Genomic DNA, 24,006 nt, shown 5'->3' with positions numbered 1-24,006 from the left:
AAGAGAGCATGAAGTGCTAGACACCTAAGCGCAGAAACTCTGTCTTTAGTGTTCGGATGTGGGCGTGGCATCGACAAAACTGTTAAAACGGTGAGTAAAACAGTAGAATACTCGTTGTGGGATCTGACTTCTTTCTCATTGCCTTTTGGGAGGAAAGCGGCCGCCAACCATTCTATTCTGGGTTTGGTGGAACAGCAAAACGACTTGGGGGGTTGGGAAAAAATTGTAATTCACAATAACTAACCAATTTGAAATGGGAAGCAAACGTGGTTCATCTTTCTGTTTAGACGTTCTACTTGCAGAAGAAATTGCCAAAGAGGCTTTTCTGGTTGATGGTGAGTAGCAACCACTCCGTTACCCTTGCTGAGGGGTTGATGGTGAGTAGCAACAACTCGTTTCCCTTGCTGAGGGGTTGGAGTGGGGCCTGAAGTATGTCCGCGTCAACTTAATCTCGTTTGGCAAGGAGTCTGGACCTGGACGCGTCAAGTTAAAATAAGTCGATTCAGAGGTGCATCTTCTTTTGGCATAATCTCGTAATGGTCTGCCTAACCCCAGTTCGAGTATCAAAAGGAAAATATAAAGGATAGCGGGAAAACTAGGGCTTAGCAGTGATAGACAGTTCGTTGCACTTGGGTTCATATAATAAAACACATTAAGGAGTCTGAGAAATTACCTGTTAGAATTGCTTGATGATCATGCGTTATTATACCGTTCGAAAAGATAAATGAACACATCTTCTTTATCTTTTAGCACCATTTGGCCATGAGAGCACCCTTTAACCATTTTCACCAACCTTGGATCAGATGATACGGCAAAGCACCAAAAGTTATTGTACTGTGAAATTGACAGCCAACCTCCTACTTTATCTTCCACCGCCACTGTTGTCACAGTGTGACCCACCTAAAAGTCATTGAAATCTTTTTGGTGCACTGAGAACAGAGAAGATTTCATGCTCCGAGTTCTCCCAAACAAAAGGTCCTTGGCTAACTATATTGAAATTGATTTAAACCAGAATTTTGAGTCAAGCATGCAACATCGAAGAACAGGATGTTGCTACAGAGTTGTTAGATTGCTGCTTGTAAAATCGGTCCCTTTTCCATAAACACTTAAAATGGATCGATGTACCTGCTGAATTTTTAACTTTATAAAATCTTTTTTAAATTTATCTATTCAAGCAAAAAGGTAGGGTGCCGATTCAGCTCCATTTTTTCTTGAAGGATACAAGGCCTTGCTAGCACTTGAACTAGAAAAAGAAGTGCACAAGTACCGTGTAACTTTCCTACAACAACCTGGTAGTATCCTTACCGTGTCTACCAACAAAGCTTCCCGTTACTTTGGCCGTAATGGGTAAACCACGAACAGCTTGAGGTTCGAACTTTAGACCTTCATCTTCAAGGCTTTAAGCCACCTAACGCGATGCCTTCAGATTCCCTGGGGTTTCCAATGTTTCTTGATTCGAAACGTTTAGATGAAAAGAAATACCCACTCTCTAATTTTCCCATCCTAAGCAATGAAATTGATGATGCCACGCACATTTGGAGGTCTGAACAGTTCCCCATGAAAGAAACGGAAACAAAGGAACAGGGTTTTTTCACTTCGTCCCGAAAAGCAAGAGGAGAAAATGACAAAGAAAAGAACTTACATTTGCCAAGGAAATCACGCGGAAAACAGATTTTTCTTTAAATTGGTCGTCAAAATACTTTAGGATCCAATTATATGATCTGTTAACGTGGAACCCTCTTAATTTTAAAAACCACTTACTTTATCAATATGAGAGAGAGAGAGAGAGAAGCCAAAAGGCCAAAACAACACTGAACAGAAAATAGATGGACACAGATACATATTAAGATTGAAGAACTGCGCCTTCCGTTATTTTCCATCCTCCCTTCGCGAAACTCATCTCGTACCTGGTGGTGTAAGTGGCAATGCGTGAATCATTGTGCTCGGCATTGGTGTTGTCAGTTAACCGTGCCGATTCCTCAAGTGTTGCTTCCACTATAGCTCTCCTCCCATCCATGGAGATGGTGACACTATCAATCGTTAGCCCCAACAAGGTGTATTCCCAATACCAGCCATTCTGGGCAATCTCAGATGCACGATCTCTCCATATTCTTAACATCTGACCATCTAAAACCTGTATAAAGTTTATGATAAAAAGACATCTAGATCAAGATATTTAATTTCTGACGAGATGACAAAAATAACAGCGTTCTAGGAAAGATTGTCAAAAAGGAAATTGAAATTAGGCAACGCAGCCACGCTTGTTTGTATGCATGGATATGAAGACAACACAAGGACCCAAACTCACCTCAGGCAAGCTCGAAAGTGCATGCTCAAGTCCAAGAGCTTGCGATTTGATTCCCTGCCACTTTCGGACAATGCTTTCAGCTAATCTTGCATCCATTCTTGGAATGTCCATGGCCGAAGTATCATCTGCAGGCAACCGAAAGGTAATAAGAGTGACACAAAGAAGAAAGCAGCAATTCTCTTACACTTTGCTTAGCACATGGGAAAATTCAATCCAGGGCCAAGTTTAGCTCCTGGAGAACATATATCCCCACCTTGTTACAGTTCTAATACACTTTCTAGACCCAACTAAATGGTGATATTGGCTTCTCTTCTCTTCTCAGTATAAATCCCCAGTCTACAGATGATACCAGGACGACGCATAAATCTTGAAGTAATTATTTGAAAAAGAGAAAAGAATCAAGACAAACAACCAATCCTACCATCCAGACCAATGACATCTGCAGCCAATGCTGAACCTGCGTCTTTCTTAGCAGGATGTGATACGGATCTACCAGGCACTTGTTTCAATCCTGCCACTGCTAGAAAGCCAACCAGCACTCCAGCACACAGGATTTTCACGGTAGCATCTTTTATGTCATTCGAAATTGATGCTGTTGACTCCTTGTAGTCATCGAAGTTCTGCTCAGCAACTTCAGGTGAATGTTCAAGAATAGTTCTATCATGCTCTTCCACAAGCACGCTTTCTACCACAGAAGCATTGGCACCACTCTCTTTTTCCATCTCCTCTTCTCTACTTCTCAGTGGAAACACCTTATGCAATGCCTGAATGGCACTTGTTTTTACATTATCAAGTGCTGCTGAAGCCTCAGCTCCAATTCTCACAATGGCAGCAGCCGCAGCCAATGGTGATCTTCCTTCCCCCTCATGCCTCTCCAAATATTTTAAAACTATAGGATCATCATAGTAGTCACCAAGCTTGAAATTTACATCTTTTGTATCCCTAAATCTTGGGAACACAATCTCCATCAACCAGCTTTCCAATAATTTGCATAGCCCAGGAAGGATGTCATCGTCTCCACTATCCTGTGAATTTTCCATGACAAATTCGATAACAGATTGGTCTCTGTATGGTGAAGAATCATTGTCTAAGCCCAACCATGAACGACAGTCATCTAGCTCCCCCGTAAGTAGTGAACAGAGTCCACGTTCAAGGGAAAAGTCAATCTCACTGTCTTTGACAGCTTGGGGGTCAGTGACAGATTTAGTCTGTTGCAGTTGCTGAAACAACTTATCTGCCTGCTGGATCAGATGAGGCTTCTTGCCAGTGAAAGCTTGGGCTACAAGAGCAAGTGCAACACCGTATACTTCAAAACTCTCGGCAGGTATATGGCTAGGTGTTGCCACAAATAAATTTACCTTTAACAACAAAAGAAAAACAGTTTAGGCCATGTGGACCTGAATTTAAAAAAAGAAAAAAGAAAAGGCAACAAAGATAAGAAATCTATGAAACTAAGAAAACTTGGAACAAGTCTAGGAAGGCTACATGAAAAAATAGGCTTTCCATAGAGAAATTAGACCCAATCTACTGATTCTTTGTATAGATGGCTTCAAACAAATCATACCCTTAACCTAATGACTATTAAGCCAATTGCAGACCTGCTCATCTGATGTCATAAGTGACAAGGCTTGGCTCATAAAGTCTTCCCTTGTGAACCCTCCAGCAATTGCCACAGCACCTCCACCTCCAACAGTCCACAGAATATTCCGCACACCATTAAGACCTTCTTCCCTTTTGGTCCGATACTCTTCATCAAGTGGCAAAGCCAGAAGCTCCAGAACACAACGTGGGGTTATCTCCTCAAGTGTCTCATCAATTTGAGTACGGAGATCAGGTGCAAGACTGCTTGCTCCTTCCTCCTGCGACAATACATTTACATTTCTGAAGTTATTAAGGTTAAATATTACAAAAATTTGAACATTCAACCAATATGCTTAAGCTGTTCAAATAATTGATATTAAATACCAGGCGTCTTCCATATATATCAAGAAATCATCATCGACCAGATTGACAAGCTACACATGGTGCATGTGCACCAGTACTACTCAACAGGAGTAATGAGGCACTAGTTTATTCAGATGAATTTCCTCATCACTTAAAACTTATTTTTCTTCTTCTTATTCTTTAGGCAGACAACAAAATATGTCCAACCAATGAACTCCCTGGCATCCAATTCTAGATCCCCTTCAATTTGAAGGTCATAAATTGACCCCCTCCTTCAGCCATGAGTACATCCTGGTAGAATAATATAGAATATTAAAAAAGTAGAATACTAGTCAAAAACTATAGGGGAAATACTCATACTTTAGCAGGACAAAGGAGGAAACTCTTGATATGAACAACAGCAATTAGCAACTTCTGCCTACTCCATAATGTAAAACTTTAATCCCATAATTTAGGCATCCTGTTCTTCAGCACTAGAAGATGATTAAAAGAGCTCAAGTATGATTCCTGACTGCACCAAGTTGCAGATGGCAATTGGCTATTCAGCATGGAAACGGTGGACGTTAATTACTTCAGGGCGTCCAACTGAGTACCTGTAAAAGTTTTAAAGCCCTTTCCAGCAACTCGCAGCCTTTAATGATGTCTGGAGGAGACAACGCCATTGCATCCCTTGATAAATCCACAAAAGCCAGTGCCATTGCCAGCACAATATCTTGTTTAAAAGGCTTTGGCAGTCTTTCTGCTAACAGGTTTTGCCCAATCTGAATGACCACTTCATTTTCCCCAACTTCCTGTAGCAGGCACAGAGCTCCGGGGACCTGTGATAATGTGGTTTACTTACTCTGCAGTGTATAATTTTAAAAAGAAAAAGAAACACGAGAACCTGAACGGATACCTTATCCCATGGCAGTTCAACTGCCAATGTATAGTTCTCATCTTCCACGAGCCCTTGATTGTACTCTTCCCTCAATCGAGGGTTCACCAGCGTCTCACAAGCAGCCTGCAGGATCTTCCTCCTCCCCAACAGGGCCTCCTGACTAAACCCATCTTGTGGCGGCCTAGAAACCTTAGCTTCATAGCTTCTCCTGATTCCATCTGACAAGAAATGAGTCTCTGCTCCCAAAACCTGCAGAGAAAATAGAGTAATATCAACTCCGCTAGTTCAAATCAGACGACAACCACGAAAAGTAAAGAGATTAGTCCTTGAAGGCTCCGTAAAAATGGCTCTAAAATCCAGTAACGCACATGCCCATCATTAGGAAAATAGGAAAGCAACAACACCAGGAAACCTGGAACCAAACAAGAAAAACATAGAGGAAGTGTAAAAATGGTTCTGTGAACTCGCCTGATAGAAGTCTATGGGGAGGACAAGCGTCCGCTCAGGAGCCAACGGCGGGAGAAGCGAAACAAATGAGAGATTGGAAGGAGAATCCTCCGGTGCCTCCGCGGGAACGAACTGAAAATCTCCAAAAAGCCTCTCTGCCCACTTGCTCGAGAAGCGAATGTTGACGTCTCGAGAAAATTGGAGCCCTACCCATGTCGGCTCTGTAATGCTTCTGTTTCTATTCCTACTGCCTGGAGCAAATGGACGAGGGAAACGGTGATGGCCTCGATGTACCAGAGGCTCCATTGGGGAAGGAGGAGCGGGAGCCGGAGTAGCAGGTCTGAGATAACAATGGTGTCAGGCGGATAGGGACAGCGTCGTGAGACCAGTCTGCCTTTTTGCGCTACCGGCCCTCGAGGGAGCAACGAGTCATGAGATTAGTGCGTCGGGAAAAAGTCGAGGAAACGTACGTTAGTTGTTCTATCAGCCATTAAGAGTTAAGCATTAGCCAGTAAACGTCTGATTACCTTGAATCTCATGGAAGGCTAGTAGCATGTACTCACCTTAAACTTGTCACAGACAGGGGAACAAAACTTATGTTTTTAATAAATTGTTAATTTACATTCTCTCTCAGATACATAGATCTGAAGTTAAAAGAGGAAGAAGTCTCCCTATAGATTGATTAATTTTAGAACGCAAGATTTACAAACTTATCATATAATGTTTCCATCGTTTGAACAAAAAAGTTTCGTTCTTCAAAACACAGATCGCCTCAGATATTTTATGGTTACTAGTAATTGACCAGTTTCTACACCTTGCCTAGTGCACAAGTGAGAAGAATAGCATTTCCATGGGGCTAAAAGATTCACATCAATCTGTCATTTTAGTTTGCGAGCAAAATTTTCATAGCTGCGATCAGTCATTGGACAATTGGTCGTATATCATCTGGGACTTTGAAAATCCGAACTTGAACATAACTTCTAATCCAGAGGAGAGGTACTCTGTAGAAAAGAGAGTTATTAGCGAATTGACAATAGAATTGTGAGAGCTCGATTTTTCCATAGCCAGGCTCCAGGAATTAATTTTGTATTGATCGGAATAGCTAGAAGACGTCCACGCCTCAGCAAGGCTACACAACGACTTTGGGTTCGCTCGTAAAAATTTACTTGGACTCGAACAAGTTGAGCTCGAGTTTAAATTTATACTTGAAATGTCAAACAGTCGAGTTCAAGTGGTAAGAACTCGACTTGTTTAAACTCGGGTATGCTTGAATCAGTTGAGAGTTAAAAAAAACGAGGCGTCAATATAAACGAGTTAAACGATCCAGCGAGTCTAACTTGAGCTCGACGCTATATCGTCGAGTTGAGCTTGTTCAATGAAGCTCGACTCGACTTCGAGCCAAACTCAAGTTTTTCTTAGTCAAGTCAAGCTCATTCTATGCCTTACGACGGACACTCTTTCCCTTGTCCAAGACAAGGATGGGCAGCGGCAAGAAGGGCGGGACTCGTGAGCTCTGTCTAAGATTCACCAGTCACAACTCACAATGTGGCGAATCCACCTTTGCGTGCAATTACAATTACAGGGCATGTTCGCTTGGCCCCAAATCATAATTCATCCGTGCCTGTACCATTACAAAGAACGGTTAGTTTCTAGATCTCCTTACCATTTTCATGACTATTTTCATTTGCGAGGAATATTTGATTCTGAATCAAAAGAACAGAAACTGTGGAATTTTAGAACGAGTGAATGGAAAAGCTGGTTAAAAAAAGCATTATTAATACAATTTGTCCCTTGACAAATGGTCTAGATTAATGCCTCTAAAATAGAGAAAGAAAGCCAATCAGCATCATACGATGAAAATAACGGCTCACCAAAATTGAGTTTATATAAAAAAAACAGACCAACTGAAGGAAAAAGGATTATTCTAAAGTCTAAACTGGGCTTATTGAAGAGTTCGAGTCACGAAAAAAAATTAAAGCACCACAAATGTGATCATTTATTGGATAAATATCTTAATTATGAGGTTGTGAAATACTCTAAATACTTATAGATCACCATTACAAGGAAACAAGCTCCAAGAGATTTCTTATTTAAGTACACATAAATACAAATCGTTTTACGCTATAAATCAAAACAATCCATTTGCAACTCGTAGCCGAGCCAGGTATTCCACCACTATGTATTTGGAGAAAACTAAATCTATCTGAACACCCAGATTCAGCCCGCATTTTACAGAACAGTTTGCAATGGGTGTCACCCAAGCCCCACCTGAGTGGGAAATGTTAAGGGTGTCAAGTTAAAAAAACGATATCGACTCTCAACCTAGCCATTCTGATTCATGTGTCTTTTACCGTCTATGCAAAGCTTGGTGCTAAAAGCTCCTCTTCAATTAAAAAACATTGCGATCACACCAATTCAAGAATGAGAACGATGCTGAACAACCTATAATCAGGGTGATGAGGATCAAAACCTTACTTTGTGTTCACAATACACTAACGTGATTAGCAAAACTTCAGGGTGTTCACTTTTTCCTTCTTCAAGCATGTTCAAAATACACTGACAGTGATTAGCAAAACTTCAGGGTGTTCATCCAGTTTGTGGCCCCAACCCCAAACACCCTCCAGCCTAAAACAATTACCCAAAATTGCTCACATAATAGTGAGAGCCAATTCACTATTTAACCGCCAAATGACTCCCAGCCCACCACCGAAAGGATCTTTAAAAAATATAATATCATTCAGAGCAAAATTTAGAAACCGCGTATAAACCAGCCCAATCTGTCCCAGTTCTCCGTTGCCATCGTTTATTCCCCCCCATCGAACATGAAAATTCCATGTCTTGGCCATGCTGGCCTCGCGCTTTAGCAGTGTGGTACTCCCAAATTTTGCCAGGAACACTGTTTCCTCACTATAGATGATGACCAGGGAGGGAACGCTAGGGGGTCTCCAAAATGGCAAAAGAATACTCGCACCGTCAGTTCAAGCTTCAATGAGAAGGCCAATACCGATGCCCAATGAAAAGGTTTCGATCATTTTGGTCGTTCAGTTGAATTTTGCTCCTGACTTTCACCTGCAACTGCATCTTCTCTGAGCCGTCTATAGAACAGCACATAAGCAGCAGAAGTCCTAACTTCATCTGTGCTAGCTGGAGAAACATGGCTGTCGTCAAAGCTATACCATTTGTTCCCTTCATCGAGCTGCATAGGGATCAGGAGGCAGCCATCTAATCACTACAAGGTAGAACCCAAGATTGCAGAAAGAACAGATAGACATAGGGTAGACATGCGAACATGGAGAATCAAATGCAAGTGAGCTGAAACTCACCTTCACATATGCTGTATAATGACCACCACCCATGCCACCATAATGGTTACTAACTGCGTATAGCTCATACATGTATGACTCAGGCATGCCCTTCCGTTTCACATACTTCGTCAAGTCAAGATTGCAAACAGGGAAGTTGACGAACGTATCAAGTTTGTTCTTGAAATACCGACTGTATGAGAACCTCTTCAAGTGAACAACAAGAATTTCCGGTAATCTCCATAAGTCCAACTTCTTAGTTGCTTGTCTATGCTCCTTACAGCTCGGGCAATACCTGCAAATAAAATATACTCTCAAAAGATGAACATGTCACACAGAGTCGCCAGAAAGGGTGCCCATGGGCAACTATGAGACCACAAAATGATGCTTAGAAACTGTTTCTATTTTGGTATCATTTGATGAATATAAATAATGAATATATGTCTGTTTGCATAAAATTTTATTGTTGCAATATGTGTGTGTATGCGCATTTGCGTGTGTACAGCGTTGTCCCTGCATTCATATTTTATGAAAATGCTCTAAACCAGTTTCCACACCTGCATCTGCATCCACGTGGCAGCAAATAAAATAGCAAAGCACTAACATGAAAATTATGTCCTCACCACATGTCATCAGGACTCAGAGGCTCCTCCTTCAAGAATGTATCCAAGCATGAAAATAGGGTGACACCCTCCTGCCATATCTTTTTCATGACAAAACCTGATTTGGAGACGTCAGGCAGATTTTCAAGCAAACTGGTGTCGTATAAGTCTTCATTCTGGTCAGACCAACGCACAGTAATTTGAATCCTGGTTGATGTATTCAAGATAACAAGTGCATCACAGTCCAGAGATTTATTCAAACCCCTATCATCTATAAGCAACAGCTGAAATGACGACTTGCCATTGCCACTTGATGTAGAACAGTTTTCTGCTCCCATGTCAGAGTCATAATTCTCCATTAAGAAGTCGTTTTCTCCATCCCTTGGACTATCATCTTTCGAGGCTTTAATTCCATCTGGAGAAGGGAAGGATTTTTTTCTGCACAATGGAGCAATCACAGTCCTGACTGCTTCTTGAATATCAGCAACAGTATGAGCACCCTCTGGCAAGCAAGTGATAAGTGGTGTTCCAAATGGTTTCCACTGACTTTTGTGAATATCAAAATACCTGAAAAATAGATGAAATTCATAGTGCTAGAGGAAACAAAAGAAACAAAAAGAACAAACTACTCAACCTTATTCCTGAAAACACAACGAGCTTTTCAGACATAAGCAAGGAAAGGGCAGATTTACAATGTGACCAAGGGAGCCAGGTCTGAAACCCTCAGTCCTCAGATCTGCTCATTTGAGGAATTCAAAAGCTCCCATAAAGAACTCAAATATTTGTGCAACATAAGAGACACCTAACCTTCCAAAGTGCAATCGAATCAGACACTTAAAGATGAACCATCAACCCAACTGGCATTTTTTTGAGGGAAATGGCTATGTTCATCCATTCACTAGACAGAATATCACACTCATTATTGGGTCCCAATCCTCTGGATTTCATCACAGAAAAAAAAAAGTTCATCTTAGATGTGAAAGATATTAAAGGCTTACACATCACTTCTCTGATGAAGCAACTCTAGCCTCAACAGTTTCTCATGCTTTGAAGGAAGCCTGTAGGCTACAATACGGTCATCATCTTTGATTGCTGATAGTGGTTCATATGGATTGTCCAAATATCTGTATATCCGATGGTTATAAACCTGCAAACAGAAAAGCTTTTTTTTATAGGACTTGTCTAGAATCAAATTAATAAAAAAAAGGTGCATGGTTCACATAAAATTACCTCCACAAGCAATAGACACTCATCTGCACCCAAACAGCATGCAATACTCAATTCTTGAGTAAGATTCCTACAGTGACCCTGCTTTTGCACATTTACAGTGAAAGGCATGGGAGGTTCACTTCCGTCCCCGCAGAATACAGTAACTGTCATAGAACGAGTCGCAATCGCAGGCAATGGCAGTGACAAGTACATAAAGGGATCAAAAGTTACTGAAACTTTGCTGCAAACTGGACAGACCAATGTTGACTTGTATTGGCCCTGAAAAGGGAATGTCAACCGCATTAAGAGGTAAGGTTTCTCTTAGAAAATAATAAAGACCAATTATCTGATACAGATACACACACACACACACACACACACAGAACTGCATGATTGTCATCTGTGACCCAAGATTACACACATCACTGGTACAAAGATGAGACCGATTATACAGGAACTTTGTTGCCACCAACTACACAATTTAGGTCTTTAAATAATGCACCTTGTCCATTCTTGAGTGCATCAACAAACGTGAGATTTTTTTCTTGAATTTTGTCATTACGGTAACAATTAAAAGCTAGAAAGAAGACGATTTTTTATTCAAATGTCATTATCAACTTGGGGTGGAGTGCCACATAAACTGAATAAGAAACTTTATCAAATAAGCTGACCATATTCAGGTCTTGTTGACAATCCTAATTGCAGATTCACTCTAAGATGCAGAATCAACACTCAGCTATAAAACAAATTAAAAGCTAGAAAGAAGACGATTTTTTATTCAAATGTCATTATCAACTTGGGGTGGAGTGCCACATAAACTGAATAAGAAACTTTATCAAATAAGCTGACCATATTCAGGTCTTGTTGACAATCCTAATTGCAGATTCACTCTAAGATGCAGAATCAACACTCAGCTATAAAACAAAAACCTGAAAAGCAAAATATTGCCCCTTTGGTAGAAGAAGACAAAGAAGAATAAAATGATCAAATGTGGAAAAATCCAGTGAACATAAACCTAAAAAAGAGAAAGAAAAGTGCTGGCCAGAACGAACTTGGCAAAAATCTACAATAATGGAGTCATTCCGAGCCTTGTGGTTTGCCCAGTACTCAGCTGCAACTTCCTCATCTGGCCGACCATTTGGTTCCTTACTTTCAATATAAGGTTTCAGCTTCACGCGATTAAGATCTTCATGCAGTCCATCCAAAAGAAAAGCCAGAAGTTCCTAGATAAAAAAAATAAGAAATAGTTCAGGAGAAGCCACATTCAGCAAGAGAAACCATAGATAATGCTGAAATGCATTTACATCAGGACAAAACACATATTTGAACAGAAGAGGAAACTGAATTTGTTTCTTGAAAAGATGCATCCATATAAAATTTCCCAAAAACAAAAAAAAAATCAACATAGAAAGTTTCATGCTACCAAGTATAACAATGACAATATTCAGACTAAAGTGAAAAGTGTAACTGCAAAGGCAAAAGCTGGCATTGCTATATCCAGGGACCAACCCCAACCAACATACAAAGATATTAGGTCAAATAAAACAACAAAATTAGATTCTTAAAGGTATAAAAAGAAAAGGACAGACTGGGTTCCTAGTTGGCCATCTGTCTAAGCCTAAATTTATCATATTATGTCTTTACAAATAGTCACAAATAATGTCTCGGAGTTTTAAACGGCGAGTTTTTTCTCGGGTATAATCCGACGAGCTTGAAAAAAAAGAAAAATATGGTAAATTTTTTAAAAATTTAAAACTAAAAATGGGGGAAAATAAAATAAGTGAGAAACTAACAACAAACATCAAAAGATAAATAGATTTGTAATAAATAAAAAATGAAAAAAAAAACTGTTTGGCATTAAAAAACTGAAAAAGTAAAAAAAACACGAAAAAAAAGCGTTTCTTTCGTTTTTAACGTTTCTTTCAAAAAAAACGTGTTTTTTTTTTAGTTTTAAACGGCCATTTACAAGTACAAGTAAAAGCTTGAGAAAAGTAGCAAGTCATATTCTGCAATTTTGAGTTTAAAAAGTAAAAGAACATTTTTTGCCCCACAAGCTCCAAGTTTTTAACTATGTCACTGTAATTAAGTATGTCTTAGTAATTCCAATTCATCACATATAAGTACAATGTATGTAAGGAGATTAATATTTGCTAAGCATCTGCATCAACATATCCCCTCTTATTCTCTTAGTAATTCCAACCCTTGCATTTACAGTTTCATTAGCAAGCAACCTTGATCTGCTATTAATCTTTCGAATGACAATAAACTGTTCTACATATAGATGAGTGATCAGGGTCCCTATTCCCGCTTTCTGGAGCTTGAATAGGGGAGCTCAAGTTTGTGATAGAGATCTAGCCCTATATCCCACTACTCCCGTGCCACTCCCATCAACAAGTGATTGAGGTGATGACCAACGCATAAGAAACATTTTATTTGATGGCACCTCATATGTGACCCCTTTGGCTTGTTCAGACATATGCTTTACTTTTGTGATGTTTCAACAGTATGTATTCTTCTAAAAACACCACAAATGGCTGATAAAGCATATAACATATACAAATTACAAGGACTATTGGTTTCTACTATGATGCAAAATATAAATTAGACATTTCTAAATATGTGCTAAATAGATAATAAAAATCCCAATGTTTAGAAGATTACTATCAGTTGTCGGGGTCTGTCATCCATTATTCTTGCATTATGTATCTGTATGTGCATGGACATGTCTGTTGATTTGCCCACTGCATTTTGAGTGTGGGTTTGATCATCTCAGATCTTTATCATGCTTAAAATTTGAAAAAACCTACTCTGCGTCATTTTCTACGGAGAATATGCCATAAAGCAGTGGCTTCTCAGAGAGAGAGAGAAGTCAGGAGCCACTTTGCACCTACTGATGGCCCTTATGCTGTAGGCAATTATACTAGAGATTGGTCGTACAATCATGGGCACCAAGCAAAGTCCTGGTGGGACCAGACAAAAGAGTGGGAAGAAATATTTCTAAGACGGCAGCAGGCACCAATTTTAACAGAGTTTCCAGATTTAAGGAATTAATGCAGTGAATTTATTCTTTCCAAATGTCTCTAGCTTGCCTAATTTTCAGTAAGCAGGTTGGATATGTTCTGACTCCCAAGTACTCTCTTTGATATGTTTCCATTTTCTTATTTCTAATTTTAAACAGTGAAATAGACAAGTTTTAAAATACACGATAAAAATTTATTAGCTAACATTAGTGAAACTGTAAATGCAAGGGTTGGTAAAAATCAGTCAATGTGATCCAACTTTTTAGTGATGGTGATCAGGCTAAATCTTAATAGTACAATTAATGAGTCGAAACATGCTAGCATAAACCATGCCAAAAGAAATTTGTATGTCAGATCCAGTACTTGGTGGCTAGGTCCATATAAAGAAGAGTAGGAACAATCTGGTATCTTAGGAACACATGATCAGCCAAAGGATCAAAACAGACAATTTTAAGCAAGAACTAAGTACGAGTTTGACAAGTAATTTGTCAACCACACTATCCTAAAGAAAAAAAAAATAGCACCGACAATAATAAATGAGTCATGGTGTTCAACAGATGATTGAGTGTATCAATGAAGGATCATGGAACTTCTGATTACAGTGTAGATCCTTCTCATGTCAACATATTACCAGACACAAACGATCCATTCAGTGACATAGTTTGCTATCTAGAAATAAAGGTCCAGGCATATTGGACGCTGAGAAAAGCTAAAAGGAAAATAATTTTTTTCTTTTCAGTGCAAGTGTTTTATAAGTTATTGATATTAGAATAAGTAAACTAACTTTTAGAGATCATAACAAAAACAACTAATAAAAGAGAATAAATTATCTCTACAATACTACTAACTTGAGAATCATGTTGGTTATATCCACTAAACTGAGGAGCAAAGTGAGCGAGCCTTGCTTTGAATGCACGTGGAGCAATTGGAGTCTGGCAGGAAGACCACAGTTTTCTCAGTAGCTCACCAAATGCTAATGCTAGCTCACCCTGAACAACTAAAAGAAAATTAGATCATTCTAACTTTTCTTATAATTAAAATTTAAACCAGAAAATAAACTACTACTTGTTTGGCAGGAAAGCCAACATGAGAACAAACAGAACAATAAAATGAATAAGAAACACTGTAAACATACATTCATTCCCAAAGGATTCTCTTTGTTTATCTCGTTGCCATAGTCCCGCAGAAAGAACTCCACAAGTGGTGGTGTATGCACTAAACACTGAAGGGCACTGTTCATAAAGCAAGTGTTTCCAAGGTTCTGCAAACCCGTCAACCCAGAATAACCTCCAGTGCTTAAACCATCATATCCAGCTTCAGAATCTCTTTCTACTAGGTTCATACTACCGTTCAAGGAGCCTGAAACAAATTCAGTGGAGTGCCCATTACATACAGAAGGTCCTCCTGCAATTGAAAAAGATGACCTTGAAGGCTCCACTGGTACTAGAGCTAGTTCATTATTGGATGAACCCATCCCATAATTTGATTTAACAATGTCACTAGGCCAAGCCCCATCAATCTCTACCTCAACAAGAATCTACACAGGCAAAATCATCAAACACATCACTGACACAATTGAAAACACAATAATAAAGACTGGACCATAAGCCTCAACTCGAAACAAAGAAAACATGGTTAAAAGCTAAGTGGTTGTATTAACTCAGAGGAGTAAACATTAAGAAGCCAGAAAACACAGTCATGTACTCAGTTAAACTGCAAAATTGATTTCACAATTAAACTGCTAGTACTCTATAATGTTTAATTGTTTTCCACAGGAAAAATCAACTATAATGAACTAATTGAAACAGAATAACAATTCACTTACAACACAAGGGAAGGAACAAAAAGGCTGTGCCATAGTTAGATATGTAACCTAACATGATGTAATGAGTAATCAAATGTAAAAAAATCATCAGTTTTGTTTAATTTAATAAAAAAAAAAGAAAGGAAAAATGTCATTCATAAATATAGCAGAGCTAACGGATTAAAATCACCACTTTTGCATCCATGTTCAATCAACTTAAACTTAAAAGCAACAAATAAACTTGCTCAGTAGAAAACACGAATGTCAAATTATCATTCATCTTCTTCATCTTTACTTTCACCACCAAAGACTATGCCATCCCCACTCAATATAAACCCCTTGCCATCATCTTCTTGTGTTCCACCAATGTTGATCCATTTTCAGAACTCCTAAAAGTGTCCAAACTCCAAACCATTGTCACAAATAGCGTTCTTGGGTTTTTAACAACAAGGTTTTTCTCGGGTGTTTTTCGGCAAAGTTGGTTTTTGGGGAAAAATTTCAGAAAATCGTGGCAAACTTTAAAAAAAAAAAAAAAAAAAAAAAAAAAAAAAAAAAACATTAGATAAAAATAAAATAAATGAGAACCTATAAGAAGACATAATAAAACTAGATGAAAGTGATTCAAAGAATGTTTTAACAAGGATAGAAATAATGCAAAATAATTTAGTTTAAATTTAAATTTGAATCAACAATGATATTAATGTTAAAAAAGACAAAAAATAGAAATCGCAAAAAATATGAAAAAACACGAAAAAATCGTGATAAAAAACACAATAAATTTATTTTTAATGTTTTTTCAAAATATCGTGATTTTTCTCTTTTTTTCGTTTTTCTCATTTTTTCTGAAAATATCGCAATATTTTTAAAAATATCACGATATCAGCCAAACCTTGGTAGCAGGCAGCTTTCAAACAAAAAGTTGAAAAGAAGGCCTAGGACATTTTTTTCCTGACCCCATTAAGGCCATATAATGCAATATTGCCCACACTGCACCATATAATCTGAGCAGGCACATCATGTAAAAAATAAAATATGGCTTCTTACAGGTGTGTTGCATCCCTGAAACTATCTTAAGAACCCGTCTCATCCTGTTTCATTACATTGCATCCGTGAAACTATTTTAAGACTCTATTGCATCAGTTTTTGTAAAATTTACCTTACGTATGGCACATTTACTCATTCTTCACATAGAACACTGATGTCTACCACTTTGATACATGTACACAAGCCAAAACTTAATAGATTAAATTGGAAAGGGAAATATTACCAACTATAAATCAATACAATATATATATATATATATATATATATATATATACACACACACACACATATACGTACATACATATAAATATATATAGAAAGAGAGAAAGTGAGAGAGAGAGAGGATAGGAAGGATAGAGGGTCCCAATATGATGCAACACGGCTTGCAAATCAGACTTTGCAAAGCCAACTTGCAGAAGACAACAAACTTTCTAAACTAACTAGTTACACTAGGCGACAAGAAGTAGAAGATGAAAGCAACACAAAAAAAAATAAACCTTTTCTTCATTCGACATCAAGTCTTAATCCAACTGCATTCAAGACTAAACTAAAACTAAACTAAAACTAACTAAAACTCAAGCAAACGATCAAAGGAACAAGAAGAACATAAGAAAACTAACAAACACTTCATTTCTTTCAACTGATTGACTGACTACAAAATGATCCAACGCCCCCTTATATAGAGAAAGGGATGGACTGCAGATCTGGATCCATTTACAAATACTAAAAATTCTAATTGGGTCCAATTACAAAATTTTGGTTATGCTTTCATCTAGCATAGACTCCCCTAGTTAAAGAAGAGTCGCCCTCGACGAGCTTAAATCTTTCATTCTGCCAAAATGATTCTTCACCTTAAAGAGTTTGAATAATGTTTGGATCTGTTGAACAAAAAGGACCCACCGCTCCCCTAGTTGGTGGTCTGCACACTTCTTCTAAAGAGGATCAAGGTGGCGGCTTAGGTGGTGGCTTCGAAGAAGGAACGCGAGCTTGGACTTGGTTCTAGAGCGACCCCGCACCGGATCCAGCTAAAGAAAGTGGAAGAAGTGAGATTGGATCTAGATCCAAATCCTTGAAACAGGAGACTGAGCGATACAGGTTCGAACTGTGTCTAAAACCCGCTCGAGGCGCAACTGGAGTTCCCCCCTTTTCACCTGAGTGAAAGAGGGGAAACTAGCGGCAGGGGGAGGGGTGCCCACCGTCCCCCACCTGAAATGATGGTGGGTGAACTGCGGAAGGCGACTCTCCCTCGGTCCACGAACTACGACGAGAGGCAGGGCGATGGGCGGCGGTCGGTCGAACGGAGGCGCCACCAGATCTTTTCCTCTGGTTGGAGAACTGCTGGCGACGTTCCTTGCACTGCCGCTGGCCGGCGACGGAAACGGTGATGCCCTTTGCTCTTCCCCTTGCCCACCCAACGTGACGGGAAGACCCGCCAGCATTCCTTTCGCTGAGCAGAGTACCAGCGTCTGCCGACCGATGTGCAGGGACAAGCCCATGGCCATCGTTCCTGCCTGACGATGGGAGGAAGACGCCCCAGACGAATGCAGTGGAACTCCGGTGAGGAGTCTCGATGCCGAGTGAGGTTCGACGGCCAGCGACGGAGCTCCGCAGGACTCCCATCAGACGCGGCTCCTGTTTTCCCCAAACTCCCAACGCTTCCTTGTGACTGCTCACCTCCGTCTACTCCCAATGTGCAATTTGCAGAAGTTGGGAGTACAGTTTGCAGCAGGAAAACGCCTGCAGATTTTCGTCTTTATTCTGCGCGTTCTGCAAAACCGCAAAGCATTCCTCTGATTTCATCAATGCTTCTGGTTATGACAGCAAGATCCTGTCTCGTGCGGGTGATTTGAAATATGTGCTTTGCCACAGTCTGCTGTAAGTTTTCTTGATTTTCTTCTTCAAACTGCACGATTTCTGTTGGATTTTCTTTGTTTGCGTTCGATGCAAACTCTGCAACCCTTTTTTCTGTAGCAACAGAACCCTTTGCCTTTTCCTTATCTTTTGCAGCCATGCGCGGGTTAGGAACACACTATAGGGACGACACCAAAGTTTGTTGAACTTGGTCTCTCATGAACGTAAATCCTCGCTCTGATACCAATTGATGCAACACGGCTTGCAAATCAGACTGTGCAACGTTAACTTGCAGAAGACAACACACTTTCTAAACTCACTAGTTACACTAGGCGACAAGAAGAAGTAGAAGACGAAAGCAGCACAAACGAAAATAAACATTTTCTTCATTCGACATCAAGTCTTAATCCAACTGTATTCAAGACTAAACTAAAACTAAACTAAAGCTAACTAAAACTCAAGCAAACGATCAAAGGAATAAGAAGAACATAAGAAAACTAACAAACACTTCATTTCTTTCAACTGATTGACTGACTACAAAATGATCCAACGCCCCCTTATATAGAGAAAGGGATGGACTGCGGATCTGGATCCATTAACAAATACTAAAAATTCTAATTGGGTCCAATTACAAAATTTTGGTTATGCTTTCATCTTGCATCACAATCTCTATAGAGTATAAACCTGAATACAGCTATTGGGCATGAGTGCAGTTGAATTCGAAGCTCACTATTGTCAACCCATGTAGCTCCCGATAGAGACAAAGGATAGACTATGCTAGTGAACCAGAAAATAAGCACTCAAAGAAGAAAACATTTAATTCATAAGCAAGGAACATTGCAAATTATAAACACAAGTTGAGAAAAAAGAGGAACAAAAAAGCATCATTACCCAACAGAGGGACAACAGAATAGCACGTGCCCAAAAAAGAAACCAAGAAGATAAATTTCCAAGCTGTCTAATCATTTTAAAATATAGAATACAACAAATATCATCCTCAGAAAAGCTAAAACTGAAATCTAATGAAAGGAGAACACTTACATCTTGATCCGTCAGCAATTGGTAGTCCTCTAGAGTTTGATTTTGTGTCGTCAACAGTACATTTTTATTCTTGTTGAAATAATCCCATATGCGCATCTGCTAAGAATTTATTGAACAGTTTCATATCCTTCTACTTGGAAAAAAGGAAGGATAATAAAATTTAGCAAGAAATCACTTGCCTTCTCAGGATCCAACTTGAGAAGCTCAGAAACCTGATCATAAAGCTGTCCTACGGTACCCTGAAGATATAAATTATCAAGATTGATAAAGTGGCCTTCTGATTAACCAACAGACTGAGGCCAAACGTGAAAGTAATGGCCTTGCATTTCACATCAACAACAGTTGACCTACATGTGCTCAAACCAGAGGCCCAAACCGATTCTAGCCTAAACTTCAAAATCTAAGCTATAACAAAGGCCAGGTCCTTGGCCATGGAACAAAAATTACATAGATGGTCATGAACACAATCTCAGGCACCATCCCAAAACATATAACCTAAATATGATAAACAATTAGGATTGACACAAAGTGCAGCCAGTTCGAGAACAAGTTGTTGCCACAGTAAAGAAATCAGTAGCAAAGATCAGTAAGAAGAACCTTTCTGCTGATTTGAACAACAGATACATCCCCTGTATGAGCAACAACTAGTTGAAGACACAATGGATAAACTTCTACTACAAGATCCTTCGTCGACAAACCCTGAGAAATGAGCATCCTGGAGAAAGATGGTCCTCCTCCATACCTGCACATGATAAAAGCATGAAATTGACCTTTTGTGAGAAAACAAAACGCAGAAAATGACAGGCGATGATATTACCTTGTCAAAAGGCTATCTAACCTACTAAAATTTGACAAGAAAATTTAACATGAAATAAGAGGAGTTAAATACTAGAACCACATGCCAATAAGAGTTTTCATCTGTCTGAGATATCAATTTCTCTCAGTATTTAGCTCCAAACACCAAGCTGTAGGACAACTGCATTAGAGTGCTTTTGAATTATTGAAGTACATTAGCTTACCAAACCCCAGGACAGCAATTTGAGGGCACCAAACTTTAACTCTTTGAAATTTAAAACAGCCATTACTTATGTCAAAAATATGAAATTTAAAAAATAAAAAATATGTCGAACATAAGAACATCAGGAAATCATGCTAGAAAAGGATTATTATATCCTTAAGACTTGGAATAATGGTTCATAATATTTCTAATATGTATTGGGAGAAAGATTGTTTTCTAAGATGACTACCTTCGAAGATCTCATAACAATATGAAATTGAACTCTGGATGATTTATTTTTTCTTTTTTGGCTTGTGCATTGTCACTATCATGCCACCAACTTTTATTTGCCTCCTATGCTCCAGATTTTCCAGCACTATGTATGCTGTTTTACAAAATATAAGATTGATGTAGGACGTTTAAATCTATAAGGTTTAAAAAAATCATGAAAATTGAATACGGAAATTGGATTCCGTAAAATTTTTAAGATTAAGTCTTAGCTTTCATGACCATCAAACCTAATCTAGACACTGGATTTTCATGATCCTTTGCATCATTGCATCTTAAACCATTTCACATCCATCTATGCAGTTAGCTTTATTAAAACCATCAGGAAGCATGCTTTGGAGGCATATCTTGAACTCCAAGATCATGGTAAAGCAAACACTCCAAGGAGAAATTGAAACAGGCAACAGAACTAACAGAAATTACAATACAAGATTTTCCATGGACTATCCACACTGTTGAATAGGAAACAAATGACCGTGCAAGGAGTACAAAGTGCTGCATCGATCGTTTTGGAATCTGAATAAGAAAGAAAAGAAAAGAATAATTGCATCTGCATTCTGCAATGTCTTCATGTCTCTTAATCAAAACAAAATTGAAGGTAAATTTCTTCAAGAAAGAAATGAAAATAAACAAATCATAATAGCTAGAAACTGACCATTCTAAGAGTCGATTCCATACTTGTTCAGGCACCAATTCATAGTCATCGACTTCCTGTAAGCCAGTACGAAGTTGCAACCCAACACTTCCATCAGTTCCGTCCAAGACCAGATCAGCATTATCTATCCTTCCAGGCCTGCATCCTTTGGAAATGGATTCCCTACTGCCCTGCACGAGAGTAGAGTTAGGATCCGCAGAAACACAGCCTTCTTCTGGTTCAACATACGCTTTCCAAGACCTCCACCATCTGCAATCAATGCACCTATTTCAATAAGATGGAACAGGAACACATGCAGCATACAACATGACCCAATACAAGGTCTGCCACAAACAATTTGCTAATAGCGGGTGCAATTCACGTGAATATCATTCGGTATATAGTAATATATAACTTTGGAGCAAAACAGAGGGCAAATAGTGAATGTTGTAGGATTTTTATGAACGTATGGAGCTGAAGCGAAACCGTTTCCCTCGTGTTCGCCATTGCAGATTAAAATTTTTCGGCAAATTGACGACATAACGTAAAAGAGAGCTAGAGAGCGCGCGAGAGCGACCATCAAACTTACCTACATAATTCACAATCCCAACGTGTAGAATCAACAGACGTAACCAAACACGTAATAATCAGATAACAAATTTATTTCCTAGCGTTAGCCAGTATGCAGAATTCACCCAACAATTAAAAAAAAGAAAGCGAATCACGAGTGACTTTGACAGCTGCAGTAACTTTACCTGCTCGAAACGACGTAATACGCATCCCCCGCTTTTTCGTTCAACTCTGCTGCATCCCACAGTTCCTTGACTATCGACTTCTCATCTTCCGGAGAGCAGGGCACGGCATCAATTATATCTTGCATCACACAATCTGCATCCAAGACCGTCATTTCGACTGCGAAAAGTCCCTTTCCTTTTCTTCCCGCCAGCAAATATGCCTAAATCGCAGGGCCACTGCGACAAATTGCACAATGAAAAAAAGAGAACGATATCGGAAAGGACGATCACTCTGTGAAGTACAAAACTACAAATGCAGCGGGTCGGAGCAAGGTCGCATGTCCCGAAACCAAGAAAAAGAAAATCCTTGGAACAATGAAAAATCGCTGAGATCACAAAGAAATGTAGAGGAAATTTCAAAAATCCTACACTCGTTCGACCGGAGATACCGGAAAGGACCCAGAACAATCGGAATATGGAGATCAACGAAAGCGGGAGAAACCCAGGATTATAGCCTTACAGGAAGATGGAAGGAACGAGGAAGAGAGACACGGAAGGTGAATCGAAGAAAGAGAAGCCTCCGAGAGGGAAGTTTTTTCGTGGGAAGCCAAGTCGTTAAGAGACTTTTAAGTCAAAACGGGACTCGAGTTCTCCCAGCTTCCTTCGCGCGCCGGGCAGGACCGAGGCTTGCATCGAACGGCTGTGACCACTCGATCTGATGGTATTGGTAGATGCCAAACCGACGTGATTCAGTTGGAAGCCTGAAAGTCCGATTGTTTCTCCAGAGACGTACACGATACGGTGGAGCACGACTCGACTTCTTTTAGTTAAGGGGCGTTTGACACGCACAGACAAAAATTCATGGACGAAAGGTCATGTACATTTTGTTCATAAATGAAAAACCATCGACAGTGATCCATGAAAAAAAAAAAGTCCACCGTGTGTGATTGGCACAGACAAAGATCTATTGTAATGCCTAACCTGTTTGAACGTAGAACGGATAAAAAATTAACAGACAAAAATATTACCGTTGGCAGTCTATACTCATTACTTAGAACATGATAAAATGGAGAATTACATACCCAATTAAAAGTGTAGATAAAATGGTTTTAGTTCTCACCTATTATAACCGCTCAACCTCAACAATCAAGTTCAAACTTCATAATTGGTGAAGATTCATGCTTTCTTTCTAAGCAAGAAACGGGGAGAAAAGTTTCCATTCCACCTATTCATGGAATCAAGTTCAGTTCCAAAATTCTAATGTATCATACTATGCGTTAGTCATTCTCGTGCAATGAAGTTGACTTTAACACAATATTTGAATGCAAATTTGGGGACGTGAATTATGAAATTCGAAGTAGAACGCGAGACAAACCTCTGACGAGAATGAAGGTCGGGAAACCAAGGGACCCCACGGACCGGGCCCTCCGGCGGCCGTCGGGCTGTTGGGAGGTGGTTGACAGGAGCCTCCCACTCTCAGGAAGAAAGCAGAGGGGGACCCAAACGCAGAGCTCTCTCCAAGTAAGGTTTCGGGCAGAGCCGAACGGACCAGACCGAGGGCACAGTAAGCACTGGGGGCAGGGTGCGCCCAAGTTACCTTCCTTTTGTTCAAGAATGTTGAAAAATATAAAAGAAGCAAAGTAAATAAGCAAATCCAATGACAAGATTATTTTCATTAAACATATACGGTTTTTCACCATGGAAGGCCATTAGGAGCCTTCTTTAAACAATGCAAAAGAAAGAGCTTAAAAAGGCAACATTGGCATCAATTTGATGATAAATATGGAAAACTAAATCTGAATTTGTAGAAAGATTTTTTTTCCTTTATCATTTTATTTTAATTTATCTTGTTGAGATTCTTTTCTTGAATCTCTTTAAAGGTGGTTGTCTTTCAATTTTATCGT

General features: G+C 39.3%; 2 protein-coding genes across 7 annotated transcripts; both read right to left on the bottom strand.

Annotated features, from left to right (window-relative positions):
* Positions 1–1,724: 1,724 nt before the first annotated feature.
* LOC116261258 (protein ACCUMULATION AND REPLICATION OF CHLOROPLASTS 6, chloroplastic) lies at positions 1,725–6,019 on the bottom strand. Its single transcript, XM_031639937.2, has 7 exons — positions 5,598–6,019; positions 5,148–5,378; positions 4,846–5,070; positions 3,907–4,167; positions 2,730–3,666; positions 2,309–2,433; positions 1,725–2,134 (listed from the first exon to the last, which is right to left on the bottom strand). Exons 1-7 carry the CDS (start codon positions 5,880–5,882, stop codon positions 1,844–1,846), a joined length of 2,355 nt encoding a protein of 784 aa, XP_031495797.1. The 5' UTR covers positions 5,883–6,019; the 3' UTR covers positions 1,725–1,843.
* Positions 6,020–8,074: 2,055 nt separating this feature from the next.
* On the bottom strand, positions 8,075–22,778 carry LOC116260293 (ubiquitin carboxyl-terminal hydrolase 9-like). Of its 6 annotated transcripts, none has more exons than XM_031638514.2 (14): positions 22,623–22,778; positions 22,124–22,339; positions 21,390–21,638; positions 20,047–20,191; positions 19,629–19,688; positions 19,450–19,545; positions 14,845–15,246; positions 14,558–14,698; positions 11,742–11,912; positions 10,711–10,968; positions 10,479–10,627; positions 9,502–10,047; positions 8,900–9,173; positions 8,075–8,772 (listed from the first exon to the last, which is right to left on the bottom strand). In XM_031638514.2, the coding sequence occupies exons 2-14, from the start codon at positions 22,273–22,275 to the stop codon at positions 8,605–8,607; spliced, it is 2,811 nt and encodes a 936-aa protein (XP_031494374.1). In that variant the 5' UTR covers positions 22,276–22,339; positions 22,623–22,778; the 3' UTR covers positions 8,075–8,604. The 6 variants fall into 6 exon arrangements, with proteins under 6 accessions (XP_031494374.1, XP_031494375.1, XP_031494376.1 ...); XM_031638515.2 differs by having other exon boundaries at positions 22,532–22,716; XM_031638516.2 differs by having other exon boundaries at positions 14,615–14,698; positions 22,124–22,717.
* Between the last annotated feature and the right edge of the window lie 1,228 nt (positions 22,779–24,006).

Source organism: Nymphaea colorata, chromosome 9, assembly GCF_008831285.2.
Source record: "Nymphaea colorata isolate Beijing-Zhang1983 chromosome 9, ASM883128v2, whole genome shotgun sequence".
In the NCBI taxonomy this organism is placed as follows: domain Eukaryota; kingdom Viridiplantae; phylum Streptophyta; class Magnoliopsida; order Nymphaeales; family Nymphaeaceae; genus Nymphaea; species Nymphaea colorata.
Note: the sequence above shows the minus strand (reverse complement) of the source record. Positions and strands in the feature narration are given on the sequence as shown.